Source organism: Diorhabda carinulata, chromosome 11 (genome assembly GCF_026250575.1).
Source record: "Diorhabda carinulata isolate Delta chromosome 11, icDioCari1.1, whole genome shotgun sequence".
NCBI classification, from domain to species: domain Eukaryota; kingdom Metazoa; phylum Arthropoda; class Insecta; order Coleoptera; family Chrysomelidae; genus Diorhabda; species Diorhabda carinulata.
The window spans coordinates 13,524,911-13,538,454 of record NC_079470.1 but is presented as its reverse complement, the minus strand read 5'-3'; the positions used below and the strand labels follow the sequence as shown (position 1 = coordinate 13,538,454).

Below are 13,544 nucleotides of genomic sequence, written 5' to 3'. Positions count from 1 at the left end.
ATGATGTAATACGTTTAAGTTCACATAAAAGTGACTTTAGGACCATAAGGGACGATTTTCGGGCTTGTTCCATATTGTAATTGTCGGGGACGACGACTACAAAGCGAATTAACGATCCGATTTTTCCAACGCCGCTATTAACGCATAATATTTTAATCAAGATCGATCTCGTTTCCACGCGAACATCTCGACAACAACAAAAAGACACCGAAAACGTTCAACATCAAATATTTACAAAATAACAACTGCTATTCATTAACGCCAATTAAGATCCCAAAATAACATTATATCTGGAACGGCAGAGGACGTTAATTAGTGTCCGTAATTAATTTAAACACTTGTTAATTGTACAACATCACGCACTCAAAACCCACCAATCCATCAAGTCGAGGAAGGTTTGGAAGTTTCAATCTCCAATCTAACCAAATGATGATGTCACGCTTTATAGTGCAGGCAATTTTCTTAGAAAAACTATCGACCCCCTAAAATTCCGATACTAAATATAAATCGTGTCTGAGGAGTTCCAAAAGGAAACAATAAGTTTTGCTCTCCCATCAGATCCTCTTCGTAAAGATCTCATGGTTACGTGGAAACAAAATCTTCGGCTAGTTTCGTGTTGGTTCGTACCAGAAGACTCAGTTGGTGTGGAGGAATCATCTTCTACAACTGTTGAACCAGATCAACCTGCACGTCGATAAATGATGTAAACTCTGGATTTCCCGGCTATTAACCAGGAGTTGATGCAATAGAACCTTCGAGTCGTAGTGTATATGATACCTGGAGGAAAACCGACTGTAGTTCTTCGTTATAAATGAAGTTAAACATACCAAAGACAGTCGAAATGTGCTTACCAACAAAAAGTATCGAAGGCTTAGGAATATTTATCAAAATTACCAGCTGGTTCATCAGATCCTCTTCGTAAAGATCTCATGGTTACGTGGCAGCAAAATCTTCGGCTAGTTTCGTATTGGTTCGTACCAGAAGACTCAGTTGGTGTGGAGGAATCATCTTCTACAACTGTTGAACCAGATCAACCTGCACGTCGATAAATGATGTAAACTCTGGATTTCCCGGCTATTAACCAGGAGTTGATGCAATAAAACCTTCGAGTCGTAGTGTATATGATACCTGGAGGAAAACCGACTGTAGTTCTTCCTTATAAATGAGGTTAAACATACCAATGACAGTTAAAATGTGCTTACCAACAAAAAGTATCGAAGGCTTAGGAATATTTATCAAAATTACCAGCTGGTTCATCAGATCCTCTTCGTAAAGATCTCATGGTTACGTGGAAACAAAATCTTCGGCTAGTTTCGTGTTGGTTCGTACCAGAAGACTCAGTTGGTGTGGAGGAATAATCTTCTTCAACTGCTGAACCAGATCAACCTGCACGTCGATAAATGATGTAAACTCTGGATTTCCCGGCTATTAACCAGGAGTTGATGCAATAAAACCTTCGAGTCGTAGTGTATATGATACCTGGAGGAAAACCGACTGTAGTTCTTCCTTATAAATGAGGTTAAACATACCAATGACAGTTAAAATGTGCTTACCAACAAAAAGTATCGAAGGCTTAGGAATATTTATCAAAATTACCAGCTGGTTCATCAGATCCTCTTCGTAAAGATCTGATGGTTACGGGGAAGCAAAATCTTCCTCTAGTTCCGTATTGGTTCGTACCAGAAGACTCAGTTGGTGTGGAGGAATCATCTTCTACAACTGTTGAACCAGATCAACCTGCACGTCGATAAATGATGTAAACTCTGGATTTCCCGGCTATTAACCAGGAGTTGATGCAATAAAACCTTCGAGTCGTAGTGTATATGATACCTGGAGGAAAACCGACTGTAGTTCTTCGTTATAAATGAAGTTAAACATACCAAAGACAGTCGAAATGTGCTTACCAACAAAAAGTATCGAAGGCTTAGGAATATTTATCAAAATTACCAGCTGGTTCATCAGATCCTCTTCGTAAAGATCTGATGGTTACGTGGCAGCAAAATCTTCGGCTACTTTCGTATTGGTTCGTACCAGAAGACTCAGTTGGTGTGGAGGAATCATCTTCTTCAACTGTTGAACCAGATCAACCTGCACGTCGATAAATGATGTAAACTCTGGATTTCCCGGCTATTAACCAGGAGTTGATGCAATAAAACCTTCGAGTCGTAGTGTATATGATACCTGGAGGAAAACCGACTGTAGTTCTTCCTTATAAATGAGGTTAAACATACCAATGACAGTTAAAATGTGCTTACCAACAAAAAGTATCGAAGGCTTAGGAATATTTATCAAAATTACCAGCTGGTTCATCAGATCCTCTTCGTAAAGATCTCATGGTTACGTGGAAACAAAATCTTCGGCTAGTTTCGTGTTGGTTCGTACCAGAAGACTCAGTTGGTGTGGAGGAATAATCTTCTTCAACTGCTGAACCAGATCAACCTGCACGTCGATAAATGATGTAAACTCTGGATTTCCCGGCTATTAACCAGGAGTTGATGCAATAAAACCTTCGAGTCGTAGTGTATATGATACCTGGAGGAAAACCGACTGTAGTTCTTCCTTATAAATGAGGTTAAACATACCAATGACAGTTAAAATGTGCTTACCAACAAAAAGTATCGAAGGCTTAGGAATATTTATCAAAATTACCAGCTGGTTCATCAGATCCTCTTCGTAAAGATCTGATGGTTACGGGGAAGCAAAATCTTCCTCTAGTTCCGTATTGGTTCGTACCAGAAGACTCAGTTGGTGTGGAGGAATCATCTTCTTCAACTGTTGAACCAGATCAACCTGCACGTCGATAAATGATGTAAACTCTGGATTTCCCGGCTATTAACCAGGAGTTGATGCAATAAAACCTTCGAGTCGTAGTGTATATGATACCTGGAGGAAAACCGACTGTAGTTCTTCGTTATAAATGAAGTTAAACATACCAAAGACAGTCGAAATGTGCTTACCAACAAAAAGTATCGAAGGCTTAGGAATATTTATCAAAATTACCAGCTGGTTCATCAGATCCTCTTCGTAAAGATCTGATGGTTACGGGGAAGCAAAATCTTCCTCTAGTTCCGTATTGGTTCGTACCAGAAGACTCAGTTGGTGTGGAGGAATCATCTTCTTCAACTGTTGAACCAGATCAACCTGCACGTCGATAAATGATATAAACTCTAGATTTCCCGGCTATTAACCAGGAGTTGATGCAATAAAACCTTCGAGTCGTAGTGTATATGATACCTGGAGGAAAACCGACTGTAGTTCTTCGTTATAAATGAAGTTAAACATACCAAAGACAGTCGAAATGTGCTTACCAACAAAAAGTATCGAAGGCTTAGGAATATTTATCAAAATTACCAGCTGGTTCATCAGATCCTCTTCGTAAAGATCTGATGGTTACGGGGAAGCAAAATCTTCATCTAGTTCCGTATTGGTTCGTACCAAAAGACTCAGTTGGTGTGGAGGAATCATGTTCTTCGACATCTTCAACAACTGTTAAGACAGTTTCTATCCATGGAACGTTAAACTAAAAATTGTGAACCACGAATACAATTCCAGAGTCTTTCAACTAAGAATTTAATAATTTAATTCTAGTCGATACAAATTTCGAAGTCCGCGCTTTATTTTTAGTAGTTTTATCTTTCTGTTGGTACCTAAGAGTTGTTGAGGATTTAAATGGAAGGTTCGGAGGTGGGTAACGTTGAAAAATTGTCTAACCAACCCTTATTATCGAGTATTTCGTCGAAGGAGATACTCCAGGGAACGGCGGGGCTTTAAATTGCCCTTCAATGAGATTTTTTTCTGTAATCGTTTTTGATGGCATCCATTATTTTTTGGTGGCCGAATCATTGCTTCGACTGACAAGTTATTAATTTTAAAATAGGCCTGAAAGTCAGCTTTAAGGGATTAGGGAAAAACCCATTATTTATATGAATTTTGCCGATATTGAATTCGATAATACGGTCAGGTTAAGAAAATTGTTAATAGTCTTGAAAAAAATGGTGTTGAGAGTAACCTTGTTTTTGTTTCAGTCATTCCGGTGGATTCAGACCAGTTTTAGACGGTTCGGGCGCACGGAATACGCCGCCGTTATTTTTTTCGCCGCATCTGGCGTCGCATCTTTCTTCGCAGTTTTCCCCACCTCTATTCCCAACACTTAAAGGTGAGTCTATCAAATATTGAGTTCATTTGATGTTTTTTTTTAAATGGAAAACATTTAAAAGTGAATATAACCGACAATAATAGAGCCAGTATTTCGTTTCGAATATTTTGAGTCGCATAAAAAGGTCTGACGTAGTTAAATCTGGCGCACGAAGTGGCCCGAGTGAGTCTAAAATCAAAAATTTCATCGAATCGAGCCCAAAAATTACGATTTTGCTCTGTCATCGGATGCAAACTTTTTTGATCAAAATTAGAAGCGTTTCGTCGTCGTTTTTGAAGAAATTTGAGCCGAAAAATCGCATGAAAAAGTCAAACGTAGTTAAATCTGGCGCACGAAGTGGCCCGAGTGAGTCTGAAATCAAAAATTTCATCGAATCGAGCCAAAAAATTACGATTTTACTCGGTTTTTAGCTGCGAATTTTTTTGATCAAAATTAGAAGCGTTTCGTCGTCGTTTTTGAAGAAATTTGAGCCGAAAAATCGCATGAAAAAGTCAAACGTAGTTAAATCTGGCGCACGAAGTGGCCCGAGTGAGTCTGAAATCAAAAATTTCATCGAATCGAGCCAAAAAATTACGATTTTACTCGGTTTTTAGCTGCGAATTTTTTTGATCAAAATTAGAAACGTTTCAACTTCGTTTTTGAAAAAATATGAGCCGAAATATCGCATAAAAAAGTCGAACGTAGTTAAATCTGGCGCACGAGGTGGCCCGAGTGAGTCTGAAATCAAAAATTTCGTCGAATCGAGCCCAAAAATTACGATTTTACTCGGTTTTTAGCTGCGAATTTTTTTGATCAAAATTAGAAACGTTTCAACTTCGTTTTTGAAGAAATTTGAGCCGAAAAATCGCATAAAAAAGTCGAACGTAGTTAAATCTGGCGCACGAGGTGGCCCGAGTGAGTCTGAAATCAAAAATTTCATCGAATCGAGCCAAAAAATTACGATTTTACTCGGTTTTTAGCTGCGAATTTTTTTGATCAAAATTAGAAACGTTTCAACTTCGTTTTTGAAGAAATTTGAGCCGAAAAATCGCATAAAAAAGTCGAACGTAGTTAAATCTGGCGCACGAGGTGGCCCGAGTGAGTCTGAAATCAAAAATTTCATCGAATCGAGCCAAAAAATTACGATTTTACTCGGTTTTTAGCTGCGAATTTTTTTGATCAAAATTAGAAACGTTTCAACTTCGTTTTTGAAAAAATATGAGCCGAAAAATCGCATAAAAAAGTCGAACGTAGTTAAATCTGGCGCACGAGGTGGCCCGAGTGAGTCTAAAATCAAAAATTTCATCGAATCGAGCCAAAAAATTACGATTTTACTCGGTTTTTAGCTGCGAATTTTTTTGATCAAAATTAGAAACGTTTCAACTTCGTTTTTGAAGAAATTTGAGCCGAAAAATCGCATAAAAAAGTCGAACGTAGTTAAATCTGGCGCACGAAGTGGCCCGAGTGAGTCTGAAATCAAAAATTTCATCGAATCGAGCCCAAAAATTACGATTTTGCTCTGTCTTTAGCTGCGAATTATTTTGATCAAAATTAGAAACGTTTCAACTTCGTTTTTGAAAAAATATGAGCCGAAAAATCGCATAAAAAAGTCGAACGTAGTTAAATCTGGCGCACGAGGTGGCCCGAGTGAGTCTAAAATCAAAAATTTCATCGAATCGAGCCCAAAAATTACAATTTTGCTCTGTCTTTAGCTGCGAATTATTTTGATCAAAATTAGAAACGTTTCAACTTCGTTTTTGAAAAAATATGAGCCGAAAAATCGCATAAAAAAGTCGAACGTAGTTAAATCTGGCGCACGAAGTGGCCCGAGTGAGTCTGAAATCAAAAATTTCATCGAATCGAGCCAAAAAATTACGATTTTACTCGGTTTTTAGCTGCGAATTTTTTTGATCAAAATTATAAACGTTTCAACTTCGTTTTTGAAGAAATATGAGCCGAAAAATCGCATAAAAAAGTCGAACGTAGTTAAATCTGGCGCACGAAGTGGCCCGAGTGAGTCTGAAATCAAAAATTTCATCGAATCGAGCCCAAAAATTACGATTTTGCTCTGTCTTTAGGTGCGAATTATTTTGATCAAAATTAGAAACGTTTCAACTTCGTTTTTGAAAAAATATGAGCCGAAAAATCGCATAAAAAAGTCGAACGTAGTTAAATCTGGCGCACGAAGTGGCCCGAGTGAGTCTGAAATCAAAAATTTCATCGAATCGAGCCCAAAAATTACGATTTTGCTCTGTCTTTAGCTGCGAATTATTTTGATCAAAATTAGAAACGTTTCATCGTCGTTTTTGAAGAAATTTGAGCCGAAAAATCGCATAAAAAAGTCGAACGTAGTTAAATCTGGCGCACGAAGTGGCCCGAGTGAGTCTGAAATCAAAAATTTCATCGAATCGAGCCCAAAAATTACGATTTTGCTCTGTCTTTAGCTGCGAATTATTTTGATCAAAATTAGAAACGTTTCATCGTCGTTTTTGAAGAAATTTGAGCCGAAAAATCGCATAAAAAAGTCGAACGTAGTTAAATCTGGCGCACGAGGTGGCCCGAGTGAGTCTGAAATCAAAAATTTCATCGAATCGAGCCCAAAAATTACGATTTTGCTCTGTCTTTAGCTGCGAATTATTTTGATCAAAATTAGAAACGTTTCATCGTCGTTTTTGAAGAAATTTGAGCCGAAAAATCGCATAAAAAAGTCGAACGTAGTTAAATCTGGCGCACGAGGTGGCCCGAGTGAGTCTGAAATCAAAAATTTCATCGAATCGAGCCCAAAAATTACGATTTTGCTCTGTCTTTAGGTGCGAATTATTTTGATCAAAATTAGAAACGTTTCAACTTCGTTTTTGAAAAAATATGAGCCGAAAAATCGCATAAAAAAGTCGAAAGTAGTTAAATCTGGCGCACGAGGTGGCCCGAGTGAGTCTGAAATCAAAAATTTCATCGAATCGAGCCAAAAAATTACGATTTTACTCGGTTTTTAGCTGCGAATTTTTTTGATCAAAATTAGAAACGTTTCAACTTCGTTTTTGAAGAAATATGAGCCGAAAAATCGCATAAAAAAGTCGAACGTAGTTAAATCTGGCGCACGAAGTGGCCCGAGTGAGTCTGAAATCAAAAATTTCATCGAATCGAGCCAAAAAATTACGATTTTACTCGGTTTTTAGCTGCGAATTTTTTTGATCAAAATTAGAAACGTTTCAACTTCGTTTTTGAAGAAATATGAGCCGAAAAATCGCATAAAAAAGTCGAACGTAGTTAAATCTGGCGCACGAAGTGGCCCGAGTGAGTCTGAAATCAAAAATTTCATCGAATCGAGCCCAAAAATTACGATTTTGCTCTGTCTTTAGCTGCGAATTATTTTGATCAAAATTAGAAACGTTTCAACTTCGTTTTTGAAAAAATATGAGCCGAAAAATCGCATAAAAAAGTCGAACGTAGTTAAATCTGGCGCACGAAGTGGCCCGAGTGAGTCTGAAATCAAAAATTTCATCGAATCGAGCCAAAAAATTACGATTTTACTCGGTTTTTAGCTGCGAATTTTTTTGATCAAAATTATAAACGTTTCAACTTCGTTTTTGAAGAAATATGAGCCGAAAAATCGCATAAAAAAGTCGAACGTAGTTAAATCTGGCGCACGAGGTGGCCCGAGTGAGTCTAAAATCAAAAATTTCATCGAATCGAGCCAAAAAATTACGATTTTACTCGGTTTTTAGCTGCGAATTTTTTTGATCAAAATTATAAACGTTTCAACTTCGTTTTTGAAGAAATATGAGCCGAAAAATCGCATAAAAAAGTCGAACGTAGTTAAATCTGGCGCACGAAGTGGCCCGAGTGAGTCTGAAATCAAAAATTTCATCGAATCGAGCCAAAAAATTACGATTTTACTCGGTTTTTAGCTGCGAATTTTTTTGATCAAAATTATAAACGTTTCAACTTCGTTTTTGAAGAAATATGAGCCGAAAAATCGCATAAAAAAGTCGAACGTAGTTAAATCTGGCGCACGAGGTGGCCCGAGTGAGTCTAAAATCAAAAATTTCATCGAATCGGGCCCAAAAATTACGATTTTGCTCTGTCATCGGATGCAAACTTTTTTATCAAAATTAGAAACGTTTCGTCGTCGTTTTTGAAGAAATATGTGACGAAAAATCGCATAAAAAAGTCGGATATAGTTAAATCTGGCACACGAGGTGGCCCAAATTCTTGGAGAAATCGAAACGTTGCATAAAACTGTTATTTGGTTAGGTGTGATTTGTCCCGTTGTGTTGTCTATGTCTATAGTATCGTTTTAAATCCAAACACTTGTTTCCAACGTTGATTACATCTTTTTAACCCTCAAAAATAATTGCCGCGTTTTTTTTCTCAAAATAAGAATCATCAACGATCAAAATTACCCCCATCTACGTCGGAATCACCTCCAGGAACGCCTGGACCAAAATTCCGGCCATTTTCTGAAAGAAGATTCTTTTCGATCGACTCATTCTGATCTCTGATCTCTATTTAATAAATTTTCATTGGTTTTGCTAGTCGAAAGCGTTCAACCACCTTCTAGGACCTTAATAAACCATCTAAATCACGTCGTCTGAGATTTCCAAAACTCACTGACCACGAAAGTCTTTCTTTCACTTCTCATTCCAGTTATGGGGGGTTCATAACCTCTTTGGACTGTCTATATTCCTTTTTTTTGGCACCGAAAGAGCTCAAGGTCCTAATCGATTAATTAATAATCGAAAAACGCGAAAACTAAAATCACGAATCGCATTTTGAATACACAAGTTTGAATGCGCCCAATTCGCAAGATTTATATCCCTCGGATTGTTTTCCCTGTTCCCAAAAAGATTTTTCGATAATGGAGAGGAATTTTTTCGAATGAACCGTCGCAAATCATCAATTTTTTAACCCATTTTGGTTATTACATTATCCCCGAAACGGTTTTAATGAAATTCCGAAAGAAAATCCCGCCAGTCGATAAATTGGAAAGTTCCCAGGTGCAAAACGGCAAAATGCGTTGCCGCTAAGTGGATAGAGGACACTTAAGCGCCCTTCGCTTAACAAAATTACGGGATTCATCGCTGGATTTCGGGATAAATCTTTATTATATTACGATGCACGTCAAATTATTTATTAAGAATTTTCCGGAGGGAAAAAAAATATCAATTTATGCGATTGAAAATTTCTTCACGAAGATTTATTAACGACGATATCGAGCGCTACACCGAGCTCCTCTCGGCCATTACTGCGCCCATTTCTATCGATCCAGATTTTCGGCGAGTTTCTGGCTCGTGATTCGCCCAAAATTGAAAAATTGAATGTTTTGTTTCAGGTTTTCCGGGATTGTGTTCTTGCTGCCCGATCAAACCGATGTCTGGTTTGTCATCAAATCTTCTGGCGACTAGCGAAGCTTCGGATCTTTCGCCGAGCGGCGGCGGAGATCAACGTTCGTCTAGCGTCGCCGAATTGAGAAGGAAAGCTCAAGAACATTCGGCGGCGTTATTACAAAGTCTACAACACGTAGCCAATTTTCAACAAGTCGCCGGTTTCGCCGGAGCCGGATTGAATTTTCCAATTCTACCGCCGTTAACTTTGCAAGCGTTACAGAGGAAACACGAATCCGCCGAGGCGAATAACGCCGAGCAACGTAGCTCCAATAAAGAACATTCGGTATAAAATTAGTCGGTTGATATTGTTGGTTAAAGAAAAGTTGGTGAAAAGGTGAAAGTTTTGATATAAATTAACATATTATCTCATTTGGTTCGTGGTCTTCCTTTTTTCCTTTTTCCTCACATTCTACTTGAAATTTTCTAAATTTTTACAGTGTTATTCATCGTTTCTAAGTGGCCTAACCATCCTTGGTACCTTCCAACTTCTAAATCTTCTCTTATATACCAGTTTTAGAGTCTATGGTTTCTAGTTGCTGCTTTCAATCTTCATTCCTACTGCTCCAATTTGAGTCTCGTTTCTTTTTGTTAATACTCGAGATTCACGGCCATATTTGACAAGATATTCGAGGATCAAGCGGTTTCTTGGACCAAGCGATGTCTTTTTACCTTGTTCCAAAGTTTTTCCTTGACCTTCCCTTCTAATTAGAGATGGTTCCTAGCTTCTTATGCCATTTGGTTCGTGGTCTTCCTTTTTTCCTTTTTCCTCACATTCTACTTGAAATTTTCTAAATTTTTACAGTGTTATTCATCGTTTCTAAGTGGCCTAACCATCCTTGGTACCTTCCAACTTCTAAATCTTCTATTATATACCAGTTTTAGAGTCTATGGTTTCTAGTTGCTGCTTTCAATCTTCATTCCTACTGCTCCAATTTGAGTCTCGTTTCTTTTTGTTAATACTCGAGATTCACGGCCATATTTGACAAGATATTCGAGGATCAAGCGGTTTCTTGGACCAAGCGATGTCTTTTTACCTTGTTCCAAAGTTTTTCCTTGACCTTCCCTTCTAATTCGAGATGGTTCCTAGCTTCTTATGCCATATGGTTCGTGGTCTTCCTTTTTTCCTTTTTCCTCACATTCTACTTGAAATTTTCTAAATTTTTACAGTGTTATCCATCATTTCTAGGTGGCCTCACCATCCTTGGTACCTTCCTATGAATGGGTTCGACTTTTGCAGTCTCCTTTTTTGTATACTGGTATTTTCAAACCCATTTTCTTCAGTTTTTTTTCAATTCTGCGGTTATTCCTCTTTGGCTCCAACCTCTCAACTTCCTTTTTCCTCTTCTTTACTTTTCCAATCTTCTTCTTCTCTTTGCTTTTCCGTAACATCGCGTCTTTAATTTTCTCCATCCAAAAAAATTTGGAATAACTTCGAGATGGAGCCCCCCTTCGAAATATCCACCCATTTATTTATTCCCTATCCTTTTAAAATGAATTTATTACAATTTTTTCAGTTCTAAACTTTCTAAAAATTACTAAAGCCGACCCTGTTCTGTACTTGCATATTTTATATTTCGAAAAAAATTTTCACCTTTTTTACAGCAATCTTTTAACATAGTAAACAGATAAATTAATAAATATATACTTGTCGTTGATTTTTTGGTTTTTCACGAATGATTCGTTTCATTAACTAATCGAAAATTCATTTATACAGGGTCTTCCTTCAAAAATAAACCATCGATCAAACCAGATTTTACGTATTCAAATTTCGAAATCAAATTTTAATTCAGAGAATCTGTGCTTTTTTTATGTCATATTTTTATAGGAAACTCTCTATGAAAAATAAAATCCGTAGTAGTTTTTATGAGAAACTAGTGTAACAAACAAAAAGTGAAATTAATCAGCTAATTTATTGGGGCTCGTAAAAGCGGTGGATTTAAACTGAAAAGATATTTTTTGGTGAGAGATCTTCAATAAAATCCATAAAATAGGAAAAATCTACCTAGAAAATATACCTAGGGCGGTCCAAAGGTTCTTAACTTTAACATAAAAAGGAAAATCTAAATAAATTTAAAAAAAAACTTAGTATTCAATGCAAGGTGTTTCGGGACTTGATGCGAAAAATTTGGAAATGTAAAAATGTAAAAATAATTCCGATAAAATACTCTACACTACTATCTGTGTGCCAGGGACGGCTCATACCCAACGGTTAATAACTTTTAAAGGGACAATCTGAAGCTAGCAAAAATGAATTAGTATCGATACACCCTGTATATGTTTCCTTTATTTCCGCGCGTTTTTCAGAATGTCTGCCTAAAGTTTTCATCATTAATCGGAAAGTTTGTGACCAATTTTAAAAAGGTTTTTTAAAATTACAATTTCGACAATTGGCGAATCCGGTCCTGGGAAACTTTTAGCGAATTATTTCGCTACTAAGCACAAAAAAAAATTCCAAGCGATATATTTTAGTTAATTGCGGCTTGGGGGTCCGATTTTTTTCCAATTTTAATTTTAATTCGCTAAAATTTGATAATTGATTAAAAATATTATTTCTGCATTAATTATTAAATTGAATATTAAAGCATTTTAGACTCGAAAAAAATTTGCCCAAGTTGCACAAACTATATTTTATAATTTTTTTTTCAAAATTCAGCCTCTAACTCGCTAAAAGATTCCCAGGACCGGATTCGCCAATCAAACCTTCTCAAAATTCGTCATCGAGTCTTGCAACAAAAATCTGATTCATTTTTTGAATCACTGCTTGCTTAATATCATCGTCGCCGTTAAAACAGTCAAACGGAAACAAATCAGGTTTATACGAATCCCCCAGAAACCACATTCGTATACAGTAGCTTCGGTAAAAACGGAACGGTGTGTACCGGAGCTGATTTTGATACTAAAAGTTGTAGCTGATTAATTTCAGTTGTACTTTGTTATACTTATTTTGTTTCCTCGTATTATATCACAACTAAATTATGCTACGAAGTAAACTTAGCACCAAAAATGCGAGCAGAAAGTAATTTATTTAAAAAAAAAAGAAATGTTAAGGTACGTTCACACGTTTGGTTGCTCGCGAGCGCGTTCGAAGGCGATAAGCTCGTGGAAATTAGCCGAGTATGTGAACGTAGCATTAAATATAGTCGCTTAAGTTACCATAAAGTGGTTAAAATGAATTGTTGTACATAAATTTTTAGTGTTCACTTTGACCTCTGTAGTAGTTACCGATTTTGTGATGTGATTTATTATTATAATTATTACTGTTCGTGTATTATATTGAGGCAAATATATGTAAAAAAATAGAATAAGAAGTGAACGATAAGAGTTTTATTTGACCCTAGCTGCGACCGAAATGGCGATTCGTTCAATAATTCATATTGTGGCGGTTTATTATATATAACGCCATCTAGCGGTTGTAATAAGAATAATAAGAACATTTCAAGTTATTGCAGGTAGGTCAATTTAAGTACTTTTTGGGACGAACCAGACTAACAGACGTTTGAAGAAAAATTGTCGCAGTTTTTAAGATTTCTCGCGATTGAAAAAATATTCAGATATGCGGTTTTCGTCCTCTAGTATTCACGTTTCTTAACATATTATATGGAATTTATATATTTTGAGCTAGTGGATAAAATCTTTTTCGAACAACATCAAATTTATAATAATCTATTGAGCAGAACCGGACTTATAAGCATTTTCATGATTCCCACTCTCCCCTAGCTCTTATTTGGCTAGATTAAACCTTGTGGAATAAAAAATTCGCTAAATTCGTTGAAGACATCGATTATATATTATTAAAGTCTCTATAAGATAAAATAAGATCGAGTTCAAGTATTACGAGGCGTGTATGAAAAGTTTCCGAACTCAACCTGCTCCAAAATCACCCCTAGCGACTTTTCCTCTTTCCTAACCTCAAAATTTTACTTATGGGACTTGATAGACGAAAATCTTTTTCGAACAACATCAAATTTATAATAATCTATTGAGCAGAACCGGACTTATAAGCATTTTCATGATTCCCACTC

At 36.7% G+C, this 13,544-nt stretch overlaps 1 protein-coding gene across 1 annotated transcript in view; it reads left to right on the top strand.

Moving 5' to 3' along the window:
* The window catches only part of LOC130899557 (dorsal root ganglia homeobox protein), a 79,336-nt gene extending 66,501 nt beyond the window's left edge, over positions 1-12,835 (top strand). Inside the window, exons 6-7 of the mRNA XM_057809573.1 lie at positions 4,026-4,156; positions 9,468-12,835. Of these exons, the coding sequence (XP_057665556.1) occupies positions 4,026-4,156; positions 9,468-9,811 (475 nt within the window). The 3' untranslated portion in view covers positions 9,812-12,835. The remainder of the gene's footprint in view (positions 1-4,025; positions 4,157-9,467) is intronic.
* The last annotated feature ends 709 nt before the right edge of the window (positions 12,836-13,544 follow it).